This window comes from Pavona decussata, unplaced genomic scaffold (genome assembly GCF_977016875.1).
Source record: "Pavona decussata unplaced genomic scaffold, jaPavDecu1.1 SCAFFOLD_371, whole genome shotgun sequence".
NCBI lineage: Eukaryota > Metazoa > Cnidaria > Anthozoa > Scleractinia > Agariciidae > Pavona > Pavona decussata.
In genome coordinates, this window is record NW_028145747.1 from 37,566 (window position 1) to 60,000 (window position 22,435).

At 38.8% G+C, this 22,435-nt stretch overlaps 3 protein-coding genes across 4 annotated transcripts in view; 1 reads left to right on the top strand and 2 right to left on the bottom strand.

The window, feature by feature from the left end:
• Positions 1 to 2,337: 2,337 nt before the first annotated feature.
• Positions 2,338 to 11,941, bottom strand: LOC146452311 (uncharacterized). Of its 2 annotated transcripts, XM_085097947.1 has the most exons (5): positions 11,555 to 11,941; positions 11,276 to 11,480; positions 8,603 to 8,737; positions 6,146 to 6,224; positions 2,338 to 3,878 (listed from the first exon to the last, which is right to left on the bottom strand). In XM_085097947.1, the coding sequence occupies exons 2-5, from the start codon at positions 11,405 to 11,407 to the stop codon at positions 3,631 to 3,633; spliced, it is 594 nt and encodes a 197-aa protein (XP_084954073.1). In that variant the 5' UTR covers positions 11,408 to 11,480; positions 11,555 to 11,941; the 3' UTR covers positions 2,338 to 3,630. The 2 variants fall into 2 exon arrangements, with proteins under 2 accessions (XP_084954073.1, XP_084954074.1); XM_085097948.1 differs by lacking the exons at positions 11,276 to 11,480; positions 11,555 to 11,941 and having other exon boundaries at positions 8,603 to 8,865.
• Positions 11,942 to 13,404: 1,463 nt separating this feature from the next.
• Positions 13,405 to 18,827, top strand: LOC146452312 (replication protein A 14 kDa subunit-like). The gene is made up of 4 exons (XM_085098007.1): positions 13,405 to 13,590; positions 14,379 to 14,453; positions 15,325 to 15,424; positions 17,664 to 18,827. Exons 1-4 carry the CDS (start codon positions 13,510 to 13,512, stop codon positions 17,750 to 17,752), a joined length of 345 nt encoding a protein of 114 aa, XP_084954133.1. The 5' UTR covers positions 13,405 to 13,509; the 3' UTR covers positions 17,753 to 18,827.
• LOC146452313 (GATOR2 complex protein MIOS-like) overlaps positions 18,503 to 22,435 on the bottom strand; it is a 37,932-nt gene continuing 33,999 nt past the window's right edge. Inside the window, exons 35-36 of the mRNA XM_085097966.1 lie at positions 21,576 to 21,693; positions 18,503 to 20,933 (exon numbers count right to left, since the gene is read on the bottom strand). Coding sequence (XP_084954092.1) covers positions 20,831 to 20,933; positions 21,576 to 21,693 — 221 coding nt within the window. The 3' untranslated portion in view covers positions 18,503 to 20,830. The remainder of the gene's footprint in view (positions 20,934 to 21,575; positions 21,694 to 22,435) is intronic.

A 22,435-nucleotide genomic window follows, 5' to 3' on the forward strand; every position in this document is an offset into this window, starting at 1 on the left:
GAGCTACAGATTGTCGCCCTGTAAAACTGTTTGAACGCATCATATTAAAGTAGAAACCGGAATCCTAAACTGATAATAGTAAATAAATAGTAATTAAATATGATACGAAAAGACCCAAATATACACCGTAAACATTTGTAATGTTATTATCGCGGACAAACCCTTTACATGTAATACAATCCGCGTTTCAACGTTATTTCGATTTTATTCTTTAAGCCCAGCAGCACTTACTAAGGAAACACTGCTTCCAACGTTCCCCAAAAAGCCGGCCACACCTGCACTTACGATTTTTGCTAAGTGGTGAAAATGCAAGCTCAAAACTCATGATTTGTCTTATGCTGCCCTCACCCCCCTTACACCCCAACCCCCCCCCCCCCCCTGCACCTAGGAGACTAAATGGAACTTTTATGGTAAATATTTTGCTTTCATCACAAATGTGTTTGCGCGCAACATCGTGGAAACAGTTTGATTTAATTTGAAAAGAAGTTTTCGAAACTTGCGGTAGACCTTCCAATATATCATCCTACGGACGTACGTTGGATTGCGCCAAGTTGGCTATAAGCAACTCATGTCCAACAAGCGTGAGTGGAAAAATTTTTGTATTAAGAACAACTATGAAATATTGCTTGATATTGCTGATTAAAATCTGCAAGGGCAACCAGCACGACGATTTCGCTATTTCTTGGGGATGGTATAATTAACAAATATACCATTGCCGCTAAGTCAATCAAATCACTGGAATTGTATTATACACTGAACTATTTTTAATAAAGTGTAACAGGTTAAAACTGGCAGAAAAACATTAAAGCATTAAAGAATACAGGCAAAATGACTGAGTGGAGTCCAATTCGGTCTGTTATCATAACAACATTAACTAATGATCCAGTTTTTAATAAAGGTTCATACACCATGGCCGCTAAGCCAATCAAAACTGTGGAATTGCATTATACAATAATCCAGTTTTTAATAATTTATAGAATACAAAGGTGTGCTAAAATCGCCTTCAAACTGCACTGTAGTAGATCAGCTAAGCTTACTACAAACAATACTACACGACACTATTCTTGTCCTTCAACTTATTACATTATCTGACCTTTTTCGTTTGAACATAAATTTTACCTTCGGGCTCTCTCTCTCTTTTTTTTTTTTTGAGTTTTGGACGGTAGATTCGAACGCTCGATGCCAGTTATTTTCCTGAGCAGGAAATATATCTTATTCAATTTTTTTTGGTACGTGGCATCGCTGTATGTCTTTACTAGTTGTGAGTAAAATTATACAGCGATATTACACATCAAAACATCTAATAAGAAATTAAGCAAGGAAAGGAAAACGGGAAGAAGGATGACCGCGCGCGCTTTAGTAATTTTTTTATTTTATTTTATTTTTGCTGCACAGATAACCACACAAACCGGTTTTCTACTGTGCAAATACAGTAACAAACTGTACGAATACAGTGCTAAGTGCAGTTGGATAATAAACGCTTGTGTACACACATACGAAACAGTATTAGTAACAGTAAGTTCATGTTAGAGTGTAATCAGTATAAAGAACTATCTCTAACTTTGAATGAGATATATGTTAGGTGGACTGTAAAAGCTTTCAACATGACATCTGAAGACGAATCATCTACCTCCATTCTCAGAGAGACAGGGGGAAGATAGTCGGGGTAAACGAAAGTCAAAACAGGTGAAAAAAAAATACGGTGAAGGTATCTGAAAACTGACTATCTGCGCTGAGGTATCCAAGAGCCGGAGACATCCCTCTAAGACGCCAGCCTGTCCCGTCGTTAAGGACGGCGCTTTCTAATACAAAGGTTTTTTGGGTAGCTTATGACTATGCGGGAAAAGCAGATCTTTTCATGGGCTACTGAAATCCAAAAAGGAAAATGGGGCTAATTAAGCAACAATAAAAAGCTTTAGAATACATACAACGTATGGAATTGTTTTACAAAATCGAGGCTTAATTACCTCTGAAAAATGCATGGCTACCCCATTTTTTTTGTGTGTGTGTGGATTTCAATAGGCCTTGCAATGGTCTTATCTCCTTTTCTCGCATAGTCATAAACCGTTGAATTAGTAGCCACTATCGTTAAGAAATCAGAGTTTCAACGCGCAGAAAATAGGCACAGTGGCAAAAGAAGGCACAGTCCTTTGGAAGCCCAGGAAAATAATAAACAAAATTGTCACCATTAATTAATTGACAGTGTCTTAATTTTATGCTTGTTTTGCACTGTTTTTTTCTCTTGATTATTTCATTCTGTTCTTCTGCCTGGACTCAAGGCCGAGATTTTAAAATTTCAAAAGAAAACAACAACAACAACAAACAAAAACACAATACTCTTCATCTATTTCTTCTATTCAACATGGATTTTGTTTTCTGTTATGTAGAGTTTGAAATAACATTAGATCGCTAGGCATTGTCCACAAAAATTTCTAAGGCATCCAGCTGATTTTAAGATGTCCTCAACACAGAGTAAATAAATTTCTGGAAAATCGTAATAACTGATCTACATTTGCTACCTCAAACCCTGGGGGGTTGGGGTACCCCCCTATATAAGCCATATAGGTATGTGCAGCACCAAAGAAAATGGTTTTCGAGCCATTTTGGTCTGAAACAAGGTATAGATTTTAAGCATTTTGGTCTGAAAGTCTGAAAACTGAAATGGGTTACTAGAAACCAGGTCTGAAAATGGGTATGAATTTTAGAGGCCAGGGGCCCGTTTCTCAAAAGTCCCAGTAGGTATATTTTTAAATGTTTTTTCGCCGATAACACAGTGATTACAGACATGGTACTTGGCCAATGTTTTCATAAAATTATAAGATTTTAAAATTTAGTATTCAAAGCTAACAAAAATTGACTTCTGTTAAGAAACATTAATTTATCACCAGACACGCATCGGGCCCGGTAAGTTACCGAGATTTTTGAGAAACGGGACCCAGGTCCGAAAAAGGGTACCAGAAAATAACATTTTTTGGTCAAAATAAGGTCAGGATTTGGAGAACAAACCTTACCCCTCCCCCCCCAACCCCCCGCTGTCCACCCCAGAGCCTAAATTAAAATAGTACATATGGGTCATACTGCTCAATGTCGATATGGAAATCGAGAGTGATATCAGATAGCCTAAGAGCAAAATGTAAGCCCTTTAGTACATCGTTTATGCCAATGGATTGGTGTCCAGGCAGGGAAGTCCAACTATGTAGTTTCCACATCCCCTCCACAGAAGGGATTAGAAATTCCAGGAGGGATGGGAGGCCCCCTTAAAGGCCAAGAAATTTAAAGGAAAGTACGAAACTAAGGTCAAATTTTCAAAGGGGTGGAGGGGGGGAGTCTTAGCAAAAATCCCTTCTATGCGGGAGGTACTGGATATTTTCTGGACACACAATAAGGGTCAGTTTTCAATTAAAATTGTTGCCCCTAAAACACTTTCAAACTACCTCAAACAATAACGCCTGAGTCAAACCGACCCCACAGGTCCTGTAAAAACCTTAAAAATGAATTTTACATGCAATTTTGCTGTCCCTTTGAAAGGATACATGCTCTACTAAGCAAGGAAACTTGTTTCCAGCTTTGTTTACGTGTGTATGTACAACATAATATCATATCAAAAGCCTGGATGCTTCAGTCACTGCATTAGCCAACTGAGGGTGTCTGAAACGATCGTATGACATCTCTCTCTAAAGTAAAGTCATAGTGGTATTGTTCAATATTAGGTGGGGATCTTCTCAGAACATCTGCTGTCCCATGGTCCATTTGTAGCATGGCTTGAAGTTGCCTTGAAAGCTTCATGGGTAGGTCGGACACAGTTAGAAAAGTTGTGCTTCTTTTTTCAACTAATCTTCCTCCTGTTGTTGTAGCAGGTACCATATGTGAGGTTGATACTAAGGCAAAGAGGAGATTTGTGAGTCAGCAATGATTAACCCTTCAACCCCTAAATATATATATATAAAAAAAAAAACAATATTGATTCTCCTAACTCGTTCACTTACTTTCCTTACAAAAGTACTATGGAGATTAGTTATTAAAATAAATAACAAGAAAATTCACCTTGGGTGATCATATCCTTAATTCTCATGACCTCAGGAGTTAAATAAGCATTTATATAACGAGGAGAAATTTGATGCTGATCACTGTTAGGGCTTAAGGGGTTAATTTATCATCATTTTCTTGCCTAAAGAAAAGCATTTAGTAGGGTTCAAATTTTAACGTTTAAAGTAGGTTTCAGCCTGCAGGTGATCTTTTAGGAGTTGAAATTAGTTTTTTGCAGACTTTCAGAGGTTAGAAATATTCTGGTGATTCCTTGGGTAAAGAGATTAATAAAAAGCACTCCCTAGCATATCAAACACTTTTATCTCTTTTTAGCTCTTTCTTCAAGGTCCCTATTAGCTGGTAGTTGGCATGGGGAAAGACTCTCAGGAAGGCCACTGCATAATTTGAGATAAAACGGTCATGATTTCTGCGAACAATTGAAGGTCTGAGGGCATAACCGACTTATGTCGAATTTTAGCGCGGCTTTCGATTTCGCACGGATTTGTCCGAATTTTGGCTCTCCCTGGTTTGGAAAACATTTCGCGGTTTAACAATCGTGGACAAAACTCCTTGAGAAAACCAAACACGAACAGAACAAAAACCACTTGCTTACTTCTCCCTCCCACCCCCCCCCTCCCCCCCTATGCAATGAGAACCGAACACAGACAGCCAAAAAACCACTCACTTACTGTTTCTCCCTTCATAAGTCTACAACAGTTACTTCTCCCTTCCCCCCTCCCCCTTATGCAATGTTGATGTGGGAAGTGATGCTTGCCAGGAAACTGTTCGTGACCCAAAAGACAACATTGAGTCAGGGGGAGGGGGAGGGGTATTTGGTAGTTTGCTTGTCTACAAGTGAACGCGCTTGGAAGGCAAATTTTTGATAGGTTTTGTCCACGTCAGACTCGTTTTCCAAATTATTGGTAGGCTAAAAGTTTCCACTGTCCACGAGCCGTGTTTAGTCGCACCAGTTGTTGTTTCTATGAGTAACGTTTGAGATGATATCATGGTTTGCTTTTGCGGGTTGTAACAAGCCCAAAATAGATCAAGGAAGTCGGGATAAACAACTTGCATATCGTACGCAACCGCCGACCGGTTGGCTCAGTTGGTAGAGTACCGGACTACCGTGCGGGAGGTCGTGGGTTCAAACCCCGGCCGGACCAACACTCAGGGTCTTTAAATAACTGAGGAGAAAGTGCTGCCTTTGCTCTGACATCTGCAAATGGTTAGACTTTCTAGTCTTCTCGGATAAGGACGATAAACCGTAGGCCCCGTCTCACAACCCTTGTTTGTAAATAACTCTGTGGGACGTTAAAGAACCCACTCACTGTTCGCAAAGAGTAGGGGACGTAGTTCCGGTGATGTGGTCAGGTCTTTATGTGTATACTCTCATGGTTGGGTGGGTAAATGCTCGGAGATATTAGCTGCATTAAGCTACTCTGTAAATCCGAGGGTAAATAAAGATATGATGATGATGACGATGATGTACTGGCTAGTTGGTTTCGCTTTTGTTTGGTGAAGTTTGTAAACGCACCGACATCTATGGATCTTTTGAAAAGTTATGAAATTGAGGAATGCAGTTCACAGGAACTGGTGGAAATGTTGTCCAAAGAATCCCTCCTTGGTAGTGATGACTGTGCCGTGATGAATTTTTCAATTCGATTATCAAATCCCGCGGGAGCATCAGAGACAAATCCCGCCATGTGCAAGGTGTTTTGCAAGCCTTAGTTGTGGTTTGCCAGGCTTAAAATGATTAACTTGACAATTTCAAGGCAATGATTCAATAAAAGTACGATTAACATAGATTTTCAACGGTTAACACCGACTGCTCGTAAAAAAGAATAGATAGTCTAGTCAACCTTTTTACCTTTTAGCCATACAAAATGAAGGATATAAATGTTGCAGACAGTATTGCAGCATGTTAAAAGAATTATTGCAATTGTACGAAGGAGAGAATAAAAGTACATTCATGTCCCGTTTGTGTTATGTTATGCTAGTTGTATTGTCATGGTACATGTTTTACAATTATGTTGTAAAACTTTATTTAATTCTACCTCAGCAAATTTGGTCTAAAAGTGCATGTGGGTCCTTTTTGCACTCAGCCTTCAATTACTTTTACCTGTGAGAGGATAAGGAGAACTTTGCTGAAAATTCTCATATGATCTGTTGTTTGCAGCTCCAGGGTTGAATTCAGTTTGCTAACAGAGACAAAATATAAAATGAAGGTTAATAATCTACTCAGAGAAATATGTCACTTGGTTTGGATTAATTTCAAACTTATATTAGACTGAACATGGCCTTCAGAGAGTCTGAAAGAATGAAAGCTACTGGCTGTTTACAAGGCCTAATTTACAGTCAATCCATGTCAATCCAGCTAAGTTCTGTACCAGCCAGCCGTGCCTGAGAATATGAATTGACTTTTGTATTATTAATTTTTTTTATATGATTTGACTTCCCAATTTTCCAACTCATAACTTACGAGTTGGCTTTTATTGAATAAAAGCTGACTGAAAGAAACTAAAAATTTGTCTTTGTATTCACGTTCTCCAAAAAAAAGCCTTGAATTTGGTCAAGTTGTTGTTTTGGCAAGAATGAGAATGGCAACATTTTATACACACGTGTAAGGTCACTGTTTTACTCAATAAACCTTTCGTATTTTGAGGTTCTCATTACCGGCATGGCACGGCACAGCTGGCTGGTACAGAACTGCACTTAGCCGGGATGGGGTGTGTGTGGTTTGTTGCGTGCCAAAGGCTTTTTTAGTACTCGTGCCTAGGTTTGAGTTGTAACAACATTCCAGGGACACGGCTCAGTCGGTGGCAAAAATGGCACCCGATTTGAAATGAACTTTGTTTTCAACGAAGGCCTGTGTCTCAATAAATGAACTTCTCCGAAAATCAGCTGCCCAGGAAGGACCGCATATCATCCTCCTTGCCATATGGTGAGGCAGGTAAGCGAGTGCTTAAGTTTCAAGCAAATTTTAGCGAGCTTTTCGAAGTGCTCTCCTCAAATGACGGGGCCAAATTTCATTCAAATTCGACTTGCAGTTTCCAACCTTTCCATTAACATAACACAGTGATGCATGTGGACCATCCGCTGAGAGATAAACCGCTCAAAACGGCATTTGGAAGTACCGAGTAGCCTTGAAAACACAGCAAAACACACCAGGTAAGCTTTTCAAGACTATTATATTTTTTGTGGGTTTTTGTGGGAATATTGTTGTCTAAATTTCAATTTAATTTAACGCCATACAAACTCTTCTATCACGTTTGCATTGTGACCTGTGTCACTTACGCTTTGGTGATCTGTGCTAAAACAGGAAAGACTGTACAACCAATAATATTAATACCTGGATTAAGCTATCGATTAATTATTCTTGGTTTTCACGTGACGTCACCAAATTCTAGAATTCAAAAGTGGGAGGCCTACAAAATTTTTACCTTCATTCAAGGAAAGATTACCTAAAAATATGTCTGTTCACAATTTCTTAGCTCGATGTCGTGCTTCCTTTTGAAAATAGAACAGTTTCAATTTCCAAGTTTCCATCGTGCGTGACATCAGTGACAGAGCTTTTCCGTATCTCAAAAATGACTCTGCGGGTGATTTTCAGCGTTCTAAACGATTTAAGTTTGAGGAGAAATATTAATCTAAACATTCAAAAATTCACAAGGGCAAACAAACCTCTTTGCTGGCAAAACTGAACTCCAGATGTTTTTTCCTATTTCCGGCCGCCATGTTTGTGCCCCTCAGAGGAACACAAACATGGTGTCTCCATACTAAGCTCTATAAATTTATGTGGAACATTTTGTCAAATAACTTGTGTACGGAATGCCGCACAGACCTGACACTAGGACAGATGCCTTATTTATTTGTCCTCTCAATACCATGTCAATTTCTTGACTTCATTCATGAAATGGTTTCAATTTTTTTGTTCAGCGGCATGACAGTGAAAACCGGCAATATTGAAAATCAATGACAATCAATGAAGGTCACACAAATCTTCTTCATCAATAATGGTTATCTGTTATCAATATCAATCAATTAAATAGTGATATCAATTGGATCCTGGGAAAATTAGGCTGCAATATCATTGCACAGACGAAACGTAAGCTAACTAACAAAAACATTATTCCATAAGCATGCATTGGATATGAGATGATAGATGGCTATATTAGCCATTTCACTGATATCCAACAAGCGTGAGTGGACAGGAATAATCGTTTTATTAAAAACAATCCGGAAATATTGCTAGGTCTTGCTAATTTTGCGTTGCAAGAACAACCAGAAGACAATTTTATGGTGGCTATTTCTCGGGCATGGTATAATGGCTCATATACCATGGCCGCAAAGCCAATCAAATCCCTGAAATTGCATTATACAATGATCCAGTTTTTAATTAACACGATATATCCTGGATATATGTATAAGCTGGAGTAAGCTAGTGCCTGTTGCAACAAGAGTAGGCAATTTCATGTATTTCTTAATCCTAAAATCAGGATGGTCTTAAGGTGCTACAGTTACAACAGTCATTCTGAAGTATTTGTGAGTACACTCGTTAAAAGAATGTCTTTCATACCTTGTAACGCTTGTTGTTTTGCTCAGCTGTATACAGCACAAAGCCGTCCTCGTTATCATAATCTTCGGTAAACCCAGATCCCGTTGTGTTGTCCGAAGAAGCTTCCTGAGTTTTCTTTGAGTTTGTTCCCAAAACCTTCGAGTAGATACCAGTAAGAAAGCTCATATTCGCTGCTAGCTGCTTACAGCATAATTACATGATGCTGACAAATTGTTAAGCTGACGATGAAGAAATCGTTTTTTTTCCATGAATCAAAAACGTCACGTATATCCACCACAGGCACCCCAACGTTGCGTGACAGAGTGAGACAGGTGTTTGCTACAGTACCGTTAGCAGTACCTCCTAAAGGAAGGGGGAAGGGGTTGTTTACCGTTAATTAGAGGGGTGGAGGAGGGCTGGTGCAGATAGGGAGAGGGTCATTATTTTTCATGACGACTAAAAGAGGAGGGCTAACAGAATTTGGGCAAGCATTTGAGAGGGAGTCACAAGTATTTGTTTTTATTTCTGTTCACAATTTGCACAATTTTTCAAGAACACCTGACATTTGCTCAACAATGAATCATTAATGTCTCCATACAGGTACTCATATTATAATGTAAACATAGGTAAATATCTAAATTGTATCTGCATTGTTTAGAGTTTGTTTGATGTAAGAACTCAGTAGAAAATCAGACCAGTGTTTAGCCACTACAGAGCTTTCACCAATCTCGTACCCAGATCTCCCACGGTCAGGCGACATTCCCGAACCGACTGAGATCTGGGTACGAGATTGAGCTTTCACTTGCTTCATCAGTTGCTTCATTAATTGGCTCATCAGTTACTTCATCTGCTGCTTCCAAAAAACCTTTCACGTAATCTTTTATTGTAGCAAGAGCTTTCAGTCTGTCTCTCTACCTCATTTAGTCGTCCACCATTCTTGTTAACCATTTGATTTGACACTTACTTCTGCTGATATCAGTTGAATCATCTGTTTGGAATTTCTCTCTACTCGTTGATCTTTCCTTTTTTTGCTCTTATTTTTGTTCTACCTTTTTTTTTTTTATCTTTCTTTAGATTTGTATTTTGATAACAATTTTGCTCGAAACATATCTCTGCTGTGTTCCTCTTTTTCAGTGAGGCTCTTCAAAATGACTCCAACTTTCTTCCTTAATTCTTCTACTCCAGTAATACTGTTCTCATCAAAACATTTAGTACACACCTGCCCTCGCTAAAGTTTCCCAGATTTTTTGAACAGATCATTGAGGTTATCTTTGGTGCCTCTTTCTTCAGCTTTCTTAAACTTCTAGATGTTTGCCCTCAAAATAACCTCATAGCGTTCTAGTCATGCGTGTTTGTGACGGGAAGGGGGAGGATCATGTAAATTTATGTAAGCCATGATAAGAGGGCTACATTTTTTTTCTTTCTTTAAACATGGAGAGGGTCTTTTAAAAACATGCATAACAATTTCCCCCCCCCCCCACCCCCCAATTAATGACCGGTCTCTTGGTAACTAAGTCTGAACGCTCTTAGTTGAGCGCTTTATAAGACTTTGTATGGCGAATGAAATATCGTAGATTGAACATTCCGAACGTTTAATAAATTAGACGTGAAAACTGCAAAGGACCGCGAACGATAATGCTGCTAGTTGACGTGGGATCTACCCCGAATTCGGGGGGCGGGCAGGTTCAAAGTACGAAACTTGATAGGGCATGGGTTTTGTTGCATTTTATTCGAGCTGACTCTGTTGCTGGTTTCATATAGAACTGCTACACCGTGCTGACGAGTTCCAATAAGAACGAAACAGCTGTCCACGGTTGTAGCCCTGTTTTGTCGGTTTCTGTCGGGTTGTTGTCTCGAAAAGTCAACTTTTTAACGTAGTATCAGCCTTGCAGTTTGTGTTACAGCTAAATAAATAGTCCTTGAGAAAGATCCCAAAATTTATGGGAGCAAGGATGGCCTAGTGGTGGGAGCACTCGCCTCCCACCAATGTGGCGTGCGTTCGATTCACGGACTCGGACTCAAAGCTAACTACCAGGGTGAAGCAAGATCCGTAAGTGCCGAGCTCTGCTGGCAGAAGACTGGCAGGATAGTCCGTCAGGATCTGAAGCCGTCCTCGAACTTTTGCCTGCATGGAAATGCTCAAGGAACACTCTACTGAAATGCCAGTGTATGGCAAGCGATATCTATCGCCAAATGGACCAGATGGCTACTGCTAGAGTCATCGCTGGTGTGAAAGATACAGGTTTATTTTACGAAGACTGAGCCTTTAAGACGGTGTGGGAAAATCAATTTGCGTAAAGCTCAGCTGACTTCTTTTGAAGAAGAAGCTACAAAACCATTCAGTCAGAGGTTAAAAGAAGCACCAACGTGGTCTTTAAATAAAACCCTAGTCCTTAAATAGAGCCTTTGAAAAATTCATAATTCGGCAGTATTTATGCAAATCAGGCACTGTCACTAACCAACACAAGAAGGCAAAAAAAAACAAAACAACAACAACAACTAAACCTGTCATTGATCCAATGCTATCACGCATTTCTCAACTCTAGGCGGGTCTGTACCTTGTCAACGGTAAGTGACTGTTATGTGGATTATATCTCAGTCAGATGGTACAGGCAAACTCCATTGGCTCATGGAGTAGATTAAAGCTATTTTTCAACAGTTATTCCGGCAATAAAATTAATACATCAAACTCACCTCTTGCGTACACTCGTGTGGTTTGGAGTTATTCCACTGTTTCGTTCCGTCTTTGATACCGCTGTAATCCTCTTCATACCTTGAAGGTAGTTCACTACAAGACTGCTGAAGGTTTACGGCTCGAAAATCCATCCGATTGGCCACTGTTTCGTGCACAGTTAAAGAGCGGCTGATTGAGAGTATCCAGCAAGAACTCCGGTGAAAACTGAAATTTTAAAGATTCTTCACATTTGGTCAGCCCTTTGGTGGACTATTTACGAAAATTACCATAAAACTTACCATTAAAGTTTCATTTTCGAGACTTCCGGCCGGTGATGAAATGGTGTGATCACGTCGAAATTGGTGCTATATATTTGCGAAATTTGGTGCATTTTCGAGTCGTTTGGGGAAAACAAAGACGCCTTAGCTTATTAAAATAACATTTTGAAGTTAAGTTGGACAGTCGTCTGATAAGGCGGTATAATGAAAATATTCTTGAAAGCTGCGTTTTTACAGGTCTGGAGATTCCTATGTCCACCCTGTATATTGCGGAAATGATTCTCTTCTAACTCACCGTCCACACCGGCGTTAAACTTTTTCGTTTGAAAACGTTATACGTTTCGCCTATCGTCCATCGAAAACGCTGCCTGTATGAAAACGGAGAGTTTCGAAAGCGGTTTCAAAAGTGGAGACTTGAAAAATGCATTGTTTTTAATGTGGACAGGTGAAAACGAAGACTCAGCTTTAAAGGCCCACCTTCACCCAAGAGTCGTTGCGGTCGTTTGTTTTTGTTTTGAAATGCTGTATTGTCCAAACGCGTGATCTTATTGGCTGTACGAACTCAAGCGGTTCATGCGGGTTTCCTATACGACTCGTGCTGGAGGGAAAGAATATTCGTGATCACTTATTGCTTTCTCACTCGACTCCCGCTCAAATAAATGGGGGGGTTTTCATATATGAAAAATGTTCCTTGGCGCGCAATACATCTTGGGTGAATGTGGGCCTTTAAAAGACATTAGTGTGGATGGTGCCGAATATTTAACAATTATCCTGCGAAATCGCGCGGAATATATATCGCCTGATACTTAGCCGACTAAGCCGACGAGGCCGTAGGGCGAGTTGGCTAAAATCAGGCGATATGCCACAAGATTGAACAAGGTAATTGTTTTATTATTCAACTTATAGATAACAAAGCATAATTTTATTGCAGAAAAGCTGGAGACGATCTTTATTCTGCCATTTTCCTCCCCGACACAAGAAATTACGTATATCGCAGGATATCTGTTGACTACGCAGACTACGGACGTCGAATATTCAGTGCACCATCGGTATAATTGGGTAGTGTTACAATGTGTTGAATACCATACCAGAAGAGGCTGGTCTGGCCAGACTATGTATTGCACAGAAAAAACAATAATATGTTGTTTGAACAGCTCTGAAGTAGTCTTTGAGGTCTTTGGTCTTAGGCTCATCAGATCGCCTTTGTCCAACTTACAATTCAACAGTATCATCATTCACGACATTTGCAGTCCCCAAGTTATACAAGGTCTGGTTTTAAAACCTTTGATAATGGGTACGGTTATTATTAATTCTTAAAGCAGTCATAAGATGAGAGCCATTTGATGGTTCGTTTCGGTTGAATACTGACAAAGAAAGTAAACGTGTAAAGGCAAGGTATATGTGAAAATATGGCAAGGCATGGCTAATTCACTAAGTACGAACATCCCTTGCTGTGACAGAGTCTCTTCTCGAGACATTACCCCGCCTCAGAAATTCGGTTTAAATTGTGAGCAAAAACAAGGGTTTTCTTTTTTGAAAAGGTCACTTCAAACTTTCGCAAAGCTGAAAAACTGCCCCCCTTAGTTTTCGGAGGCGCAAAAACGTAAAAGAAAGGTAAGCTTAGCCAAGGGTTCGTAAATTCGGGACTGAATAAGATTCCGTAGAATGTTCGGCAGTTTAACTGACTTTCAGCTAAAGGATCTGAACTTCATTAGCTAAAACAAAAGTGCCTTTTTAAAAATTACCATCATATTATGGGGAATGGGAGCCGAACCTGCCACTCCAGATTGGGTTACCTGTGGAGCCAAAATGGCGAAGATCTGGGTACGAGATTATGCACTGGGAACTAACGGACAAGCTCTGTCGGAGAAGCGTTGGGTTCCAGTAGCGAAGGCGCCAAAATTATTTTTACCGCGAAGCTGAGGCATTTCTGATCGTTTTCCTTCGATTTTGTGAATTTCGTCGTTGTTTTTGCAATGGAGGCGCCTAGGGTTAATGCTTCAATGTTACCACAGTATTCTGGAAGGCTTGTTTGTCTGGTAGGGAATGTTACAGAGGTATGATTAGAAAATTTCGTCTTTCAACACAACTCGTGCGCCATGTTGATACTGCCATGTTGTCACCAAGCTATATCTTAACCCAAGTTCAAAGGCTCTAATGGTTTAGGAGACGCAATTAACGCATGCCTTGTTTGGAGAACTCAGGGGTATCGGTTAGTTATATTGTTTGCCAGGCAACAAGTTTCGACTTCACTTTTGTGTGACTCAGCGAAAGTATAAAACTTACAAAGTTAAAAGTAAGCTTATTAGTTTATATGTTTTCAATTCCCATTGCAACTGCACATTTGTTTGAGCCATTTTGCGGAAAACAATTAGGAATCCATTACATGCGTTTGCTGAATCTGAAGGGAAAGTCTTTTCATCAAACCCAGTATTAAATGCACCTATCATTTAGAGCTACCAAGTGTTGAAATCTGGGGGTACACTGGGTAAAGGGGTGGGGGGGGGGGGAGTGGGGGGAGTGGGTGGAGCGAGGCCTAGCTCATCTAGGATGGTAGACTAAAGTGAATGATTTTTTTTTTTTCAAAATTCCCCACTCTGGAGCCCAAATCATGCACAGCGTAAATGGCATGCCTCCAATGGAACCTCCATTTGGAAATTTTGCATCTATTTACACAAACTTTTAAATGAGAACCAACCACGGGGGTTCATTATAATTTTCTCAAGCTCTCTAGCTTACAATCAAAAGTGAGATGTTCTACTGTCATTACTTATCTACCCTGCCTCCATTTTATGCATGCTTCTTTGTTATTTTAAATGGTCTTTGTGTGTTATTTTTTCTGCAGATCAATTCAAACGGTAGAGAGCTCAAGTTGATGACAAGTGATCAGAAGATTGTAAGAGTCTCTCTGGCAGAGGCTGTAAGTTTACTTTCCATATTTCACACAGTACCATTTTTAGACAGGTCTATGCAGTGCACGCCCCTTGTCCTCTCATGTTCTGCAAGTATTTTCGTTTTCCTTTGTCAGACTTCCCAGGTCATCTGTTGGTTTGACTGGAAATTATTTGAATACTTGACAAAGGACTTTTAAGGTCATATATTGTTTTGGACATTTTTCAAACACAGTAATGTGTTTAAAATGTTACAAGTATTGTGGCAATATGTCACATCATTCACTTGTCACTTTAGAGAAAGGTTCAAGCTATACCGTATTTGTTTGAGAAAATGTTTCGAATGATCAGTATAATTTATTGAAACATACTATTCTTCCTCTGTTCACTATGTTAGAAAAGTGTTGTTAAGCTATTTGCAGACAACCATTTGTAAACAAGCTTGCAAAAAGCACCAGTTTATGTAAGTTGATGACTAAACAGACTCATGGAAGACAATTCACATTGGAGCAGAAAAAATAGAGCTGACTAAATTACATGACTAGTGGGGATATATTCTGACTTACGTATGACACTGTGTTTAAATAGTGATGGCTTAGTAATTTCGATGGCATTTTAAAAAGCATACAGCACAGCTTTTCTGTATGATGTAGTGAGATGAATATGTGTTGAATGCACTGCAATCTCGCTAACAATAACAGCTACATATCAAAGGCGTTAGCAGTCTGTGATGCCTTATGTACAGTAACCAAGATAGAAGAAAACCACCATGCTTTTGTTGTCTGGTTTTAGTATTGGTTTGGCCAAGTGTATATTGAATAATGAGGGCCTCATGAACAAGGTGGTACATTAATGTTCTAAGTTGCATCACCAATTACTTTATCGTCTCACACTCTGCAGCTTGATGAGCAGCTCCAAGGAGCTGTGGAAGTTATTGGCAAAGTGGACCGTGACTGTTCATTGTCAGGCCAAAGAATTGTTCCATACAGTGCTGACTTTGGTAAGCGTGTTTTGTTCTAACCTTTTACCCACAAAATAAAGGAACATGGCACTCACTAATTTATTTTTCAAAATAACTTTTTGTGCTTGGAAGAGTAACACAGGGCACCCTCCCTTCAACTTAGATAAAAAAAAGGAATAATATTTCATGTTGATTCATAGCATTGCAAGATGCCATTTTGAATGGGTAGTCTGGAGTTGAGAAAGGATAAGAAACTGTTTGGAACTGTACTCAGTGTTGAAAGCTCTAAAGAATATCCACACTTTATCAGTTGCCCCCAGGGGGGGTACTCGGGTATATTAGTGACAGGGACATGCGAAGACCTTTTTTGGGTTTGAAATTCTTGGCTTCGGACCTTTTTTGGGTTTGAAATTTTCCGGTGGACTTTTTTTGCCCTTAAGATTTTGGCGAGGACTTTTTTGGGGGTTGATGAAAATCGTAAAGCCTTGTTTTGTGATATGAAAAGAGACAAGATGTTCCCGTTTTTGGTTTTCCTGAACAAACATATATTGCGCTCGACTTTGAAAAATGACTGCAGTCTGCCTAAAGTTTTGTGACAGATACATGAGGAATGAATAAAGTCGGATACATGAAATATCTCGCATTCTCTTGGTGTTTTATACTTTTATTGTTTTTGATGCTTAAAAAATTTGGACTCTTTTTAGGTTACATTTTTGGCCGCTGGACTTTTTTTGGGTTTTCCTTAGCGTGACGGGACTCTTTTTGGGTTTCAAAATTTGGCCTCATTCGCACCTCCCCGTAACTAATATACCAGAGTACCCCCCCCCCCCCCCCTGGGCAGTTGCCCCAGACCTTGTAAAAGCTGACCACATTATAAATAAATAAATATTCTAAAATGGTCACCACCTGTATAAAAAGATGGAAGACCAATTTGATGAGAGGGCACCTTGTGCAGTAAAAGGTTTACAACAATTTAGGTAATTTTGAGTCTTGCAGTGTAAACAAGAAATGCCTTGCCATTAGAAATTGTACTGGAATGTTGCAAATATAGATTTCCCTCGAAGGGCCTCCATTGCAAGCTACAATCCTGGCCCAGTTGTTCAAAGAGCGGATAACTTTATCCAGTGGATAAGTCGCTATCCAGAGTAGCAAATGTACTCCAACCAATGTTTCTGTTAAGTTTTCCACACAATCCCACACTTAAATTTGACATACGCTTCTACTCTATCCGCAAATTACAGGGCTATTGGGAAAATCTTGCACACATTTCATCTGCAGGATATCGACCTATCCAGGGGATAAAATTATCCACTCTTTGAACAACTGGGGCCAGGTCAATGTTTTCTGGGAAGATACAAAAATAGCATTTGAAGTGCACATTTGTGTTCTGGATTATCTATTACCAGTTGTCATAAGCTTGATGGTGCTGTCATTGCAAATTTTGGAAACCCCCTTCCCCCAGGTAATGTCGATAGCCACTGAAATCATTTGGCCTGTTCATAAACACAGTAACAAGATAACATTGGATGGGGGTAGGGGGAGGGGGGGTATTTCGTGTTGAGTTTTGGAAATCGTCCCAACATTTTTGTCTAGGATTGTAGATCCAGTTCAATACCAAGAAATACAGTTGTACCTCCCGTAAGCGACCACCCATAATGTCAAGAGATTCGATTTGATTAAAGTTTATTGCAGTGTGTAGTATAGTGCACGTGTGTTTTATCATATTGTTTCAATTATGCTAAGCTATATCGGGAAACACCGGTAGCTCCGACTATGAGATTTACAGCGTCTGCTGTAATGATGTAGCCAATATGTTACAGCGACACATTTTTCAATTTCCGCCCGTGAGAGATACAGCGGATTGTGCGTCAAGTGGTCGCCTACAGGGGGTTAAAAACAATTGAAAATTATAAACAATCATCTCTAAAAGTGGTTGCTTACGAGAGGTGGTTACTTACAAGAGGTGGTTGCCTACGAGAGGTTCCATCTATAGCAATTTGACTTGAAAACTTTTGGTATTTTGGAAAAGTGGTCGCTAATGAGAGATGGTCGCAAAGGGAGGTTCGACTGTATATGAATATGATCCATTACCTGTGGGCTTTATCTAGACTGTGGCTGGTTTGTTTTAGTCTGATGTTTCAGTGTTTGTGGTTTTAGTACGTATTGGTTTAGTAGCACAAAGCAATGATTAAAAGGTCTGTATACTTTAAATCAACAATATCTCTTGGCTTTCAATGTATCTGATACTGATCAGTTTATTGAATCTTTTCTTTTCCAGATTTGAATCTTTATGGAGAAGCTTTGTCAATGATTTCTCACCACCCTGAAATCTTTGGTCTGCAAGTCTCCAATGGATTTGGTTATTGACCAGTCAGGAGAATACAAAGTTTTCAACACTTGTGAATAGCGCCATACAAAAACAACAACAGTATAACTGAATCTTGAAGAATAACCACAAACAGCAACTGCATCTTGATAAAGTCACTGGATTTCCACAGACCGCTCAACAGGATTCTCCTAAAATGCTGAGGCAACTCAAGCAAAGATTTCTTTAATTTGTCTTTTTGTAAAACAAAATTACAAAAGAAATTATATCAGTTCCTCTTTTAATAGGCCTTATCACGGTTTTCGACGCCATTTTGATGGGTAGGCAAACAGGCTTGAAATAACAGTGTTTGTATGGAAATCCGATGTCAAATAATTTTCATAAAACATCGCTTCTGAAAAATTCATGAAATGGAAACTTTTGGCACTAGGAAAAGGATTTTAAGATCAAAATTTGAGGAATGTAGCTGTGACAGAAAGCGTCCAGTCGTATTTTGAACTTTCCATACATTTCCCTGTATTTTTTCCCGCGAACTATTTTTAGCAGCAGCTCACGGCTGGTTCGCTATACAGACAAATGTATAGAAAGTTCAAAACATGACTGGGTGCTTTCTGTCACAGCTACATCCCTCCAATTTTGTTCTTAAAATCCTTTTTCTAGTACCAAAAGTTTCCAATTCATGAACTTTTCAGAAGCGATGTTTTATGAAAATTATTTGACATCGGATTTCCATACAAACACTGTTATTTCAAGCCTGTTTGCCTACACGTCAAAAACCGTGATAAGGCCTATTTGTGTTGCTCAAGTTTTTAGGAAAAGTAAAAAGCTGATTCTACCAATTAATACAACTATATTTCAAACATGTTGTCCTGTCTGTGTGCTGAAGTAGACTAATTTGGATTTCAAGAATACTTCAGAGTTTATGCCCCACTTGCAGCAGGCTGATAAAATGTTAGGACCTTATTCTGGTTCATCAAAACCATAAACAATGTCTTAACAACACAAAACATCTTTATTCCACTGAGTTGAGTTAAAGCTGATTGCATATTGTTAACCTTTTTGAAGTGGCAATTAAATGCAACATTAAATAAAGTCCTAAGACATTTTGTGGACAGATTCCCTTGTTCTGCTTTTCAATTTAATTTTTGTGTTGAGTTCCCAATAATTTATTGTAATTTTATATCATTGGTTGATGATATTACTGTAAGCTTACTAGTTTTTGCTTTTTTTGTATCTGAGTGTCAAAGTACCAATCTGGAGGGAATATCATACTGCCCTCAAAATTCCCTGAAGACGTTAAGGGATTTTTTTCTACCCTTCACAAGTAGAATCAGTTCTAGTTAGTTACTTTAGTTAAATGCAAACACTGAATTAACGTATTCTGAAATGCCAGGCTAGAAAGATTGGGTCTTTCAACAAGGAGAACAATCATGTTTCATAGTATAGGCTTTCAACCATTAATAGTCGTAGGAGGACCGGTCAATAAAACAATAACAAAATTGCTACATTTCAACATTGTGTGGTCCCAACACATATATGCACCCCTCACACAGATGACGTTTCAAATGGTTTAGACCAACCCCTCCCACCATCCACCACTTACAATGTTTACTTTTTAAGACTCTTGACCTTCAATTTCTGAAACCACACATTAGGGCAAAACAAAATTCATTTTGTGTGAAACAAGTTTGACCAGTAAATATTGCATTTAACCCAGAACATGAAATTGTCACCCTGTTCTGGACTTTATAAAATGTATGATTTTGTAAGGTCGTTGGGGAGGGGGTTAGGGAAGATGAACAGGCGATAGGATTCCCAAATTTGTGGAAAGTCGGAGAACGAAACATGTTTGTCAAACTCCATAATATTTTGCAATAGAAAAAGTACAAGGAAGCAGGAGTCAGTTTACTCAGGCTATCAGAAGGGTAATAAAGTGGGTAGTTTGTACCCCCTGTGTCCCCCACCCCGACTCTCCCAAAAGACTGTAAACGACATATCACAAGCACCTCTGCCAAAGAGGCAATCCTATTTCAAAATAACCATTAAAGTCTGTACTCCTTTGTTATCAGACCAAGACAGCTAATATAATGATACCCAATAGGGCACCGCAGACCATATTATTTCCTAAAAAAAAATTAAATAACAAAGATACCAAGGGAAGAGAGCAGGGATGCCGCAGTTCTGAAAGCACTTGCCTCCCACCAATGTGGCCCGAGTTTGATTCTCAGAATCGACGATATATGTGGGTTCAGTTTGTTGTTGATTCTTGTTCTTGTCCTTGCTCCAAGAGGTTTTTATGCGGATACTCTGGTATTCCCCTCTCCTCATAAACCCACATTTCCAAATTCCAACTCGACGTGGAATCTGACGGCCACAGGTTTGTCAGTCATAACATCATTAAGTGTCACCCTCATGAAACAAAGTTGATTTATTTATTTATTTTTATTTTATTTATTTTAGGAGAGCAGCTCTCACCAAAACTTTTGTTTAGAAACAAACAACCACAGTCAATCCAGATATGTGAATCTACTTACAGCCAAAGGTTTTTTGAAAACATAATAATGTGCTATTAGACATTTCTGAAATAAAATATCTGCTTTTGTTGCTGATTTGCTTGTGACTTCAAAAAATATCTCTGTCAGAAACTAGTTCATTAAATCTTAAGAAGCTTAAATTAGAATTTTCTGCTAACCAATCCACTTGCAAAGTAATCAAGTTGATGCCTTTGTTAAACTCCTGATTGTGACCATATAAAAACTAGTGAGAAGTACTTCACCATGGTACTATGTATTATGCTGTACAAGGCGGTTCTGTGGTCTTATGCTAAAGATGAGTGAGTGTGGCAAGGCCGTTCTAAATTTTGAGTTTGTTAATGAAAACCTAAATTGTTACTTTAAACAAAAGCGACAAACTGCTACATGTGCATATGGTACTATTGACTTTCCAATGACTAAAAAATTATGAAACTTATATTGTGATTTTTAGCTTTTTCTCTTGAGTACAGCATTTAAGGCACTGTTAAACAGGCAGCAAGGGACATTGTGTTAATATGACAAATTCATTGTGCCACCTAGCTTTAGCAACTTTTCCAATGTTTATAATTTGTTAAATTTCCTAAGTTATGCAGAAGAATGGACATCATTATTTGGCATTGCCATGGCAACAGAGTCTAAGTTCATGCAATGGCAGCCACATCCTGTCACAGGACATTCTGTGTGCTCTCTGGAAAAAACAAAAAACAAAACAGCATTACCACATGAAGCCATTGAAGGATTTGGTGAGGGGAGTAAGTAACATGCCAAAATAAACTTGACCAATAATTCCGCATGTAGTTCCAAACTTAATATACAAGTTTTGATCTGCTGAAGGCAAGACTAAATGAAAAATCACAAGTTTGCAGATTTTTAACTCTGGTTAGGCTTCATTTACAATGGCAGAAACTTCTGAGGAACTTAACAAGTAGCCAATGGCTCCCACACAGGTTGAAATCTACAGTAATCATTAACTTTTATTAACTAAACCACTGCAATTTATTATTAATTTATTACTAACTAATAATAATATTACAGTAGAAAATGATTCAAAAGGAGACCAAGGATGGTAATTAGTGTTAAAACCAAGTTTTTGTTTATTACAATCATTTATGAGAAAAAGTTTACAATATTTTGCCAGTTTTATAATATTGTAAAATTTTCCTCATAATTTTGTAATAAATGAAAACTTGGTTTTAAAACAAATATGATAACCATCCTCGATCTCATTTTATCCACTTTCTACTCTAAATTGTCAGATGGCTCTCGATCTTGGTGTTACATTACACTAGTTTACTAATTATTCATTACAGTTATTTTAATTATTACTTACTTGAACCACTCTGTGATGTGATTAGAATGCCCTCCGTGACGACATGATTGGCACCAAGTGAACCAATTGTTGAAAGGATTTACACTTCGTACATTGGATGGCTTCTCTGCATTGGGATCTGAGAGATGATTCGCAATAAAAAAATCAAGTTATAAAAATTAAAAGAATGAATGGGATTTTATACATAAACTATCGGTAACTCCTATTTCAACACCGACACACACCCACCAATGACTTCATTTTACATTGCTGTAACGGAATAGAGCCAAGTATGCCTATAATAGAATGGATAAAAATCTACTAACTACAAACAACTAATAGTACCTTTTGAACCTACTCAACTGAATTTTTTTCCTGAAACATCAGCTAAAGATATATTTTCTTGGAACAGACCAGTTCTAGTATTGGTATGGTAGGTAAAAATTCACCAAAGCCACAGGAAGCCCACATGGCTGATGCTTTTTTCCTGGTTTCTCAGCATGAAGCAACAAGGAGTGTTACCGGTACTACTCCCAACCCCCTCCCCCAGGGGGTGATGCTAGTAAGAAAACTTAAGGTTTCCCTAACGACTCAGTTGTATCGAATTATACATCTGGGTACTAGAGAGAGAGAGATTTCTGTGTAAGGAAACAGCACAGCAATGTACAGTTTTAAGCCTCAAACATTTGCATCTAGTAAAAGAGGTGAAAAAAAAAAAAAAAAAAAAAAGGAAAAAATGGTTCATCTTCAAACAAGCCGATCCAAGGTCTGACATTTCAACTTTTACACACCACCAAAACTAGTTTAATGGCCTTAGCTCCCACGAGTCTTGTGAAACTCAGTGGTAAAGCATCCAAACTAGAAATCAGGTGGTCTTAGGT

Excerpts from the sequence above, each read along its gene's own strand:
- LOC146452311 (XM_085097947.1), bottom strand. The coding sequence starts at position 11,407 with ATGGATTTTCGAGCCGTAAACCTTCAGCAGTCTTGTAGTGAACTACCT. Across the intron at positions 8,738-11,275 it reads CACACGAGTGTACGCAAGAG|GTTTTGGGAACAAACTCAAA; the intron begins GTGAGTTTGATG and ends ATCTACTCGAAG. Across the intron at positions 6,225-8,602 it reads AAAACAACAAGCGTTACAAG|CAAACTGAATTCAACCCTGG; the intron begins GTATGAAAGACA and ends TGTCTCTGTTAG.
- LOC146452312 (XM_085098007.1), top strand. The coding sequence starts at position 13,510 with ATGGAGGCGCCTAGGGTTAATGCTTCAATGTTACCACAGTATTCTGGA. Across the intron at positions 13,591-14,378 it reads TGGTAGGGAATGTTACAGAG|ATCAATTCAAACGGTAGAGA; the intron begins GTATGATTAGAA and ends TTTTTTCTGCAG. Across the intron at positions 15,425-17,663 it reads TCCATACAGTGCTGACTTTG|ATTTGAATCTTTATGGAGAA; the intron begins GTAAGCGTGTTT and ends TTTCTTTTCCAG.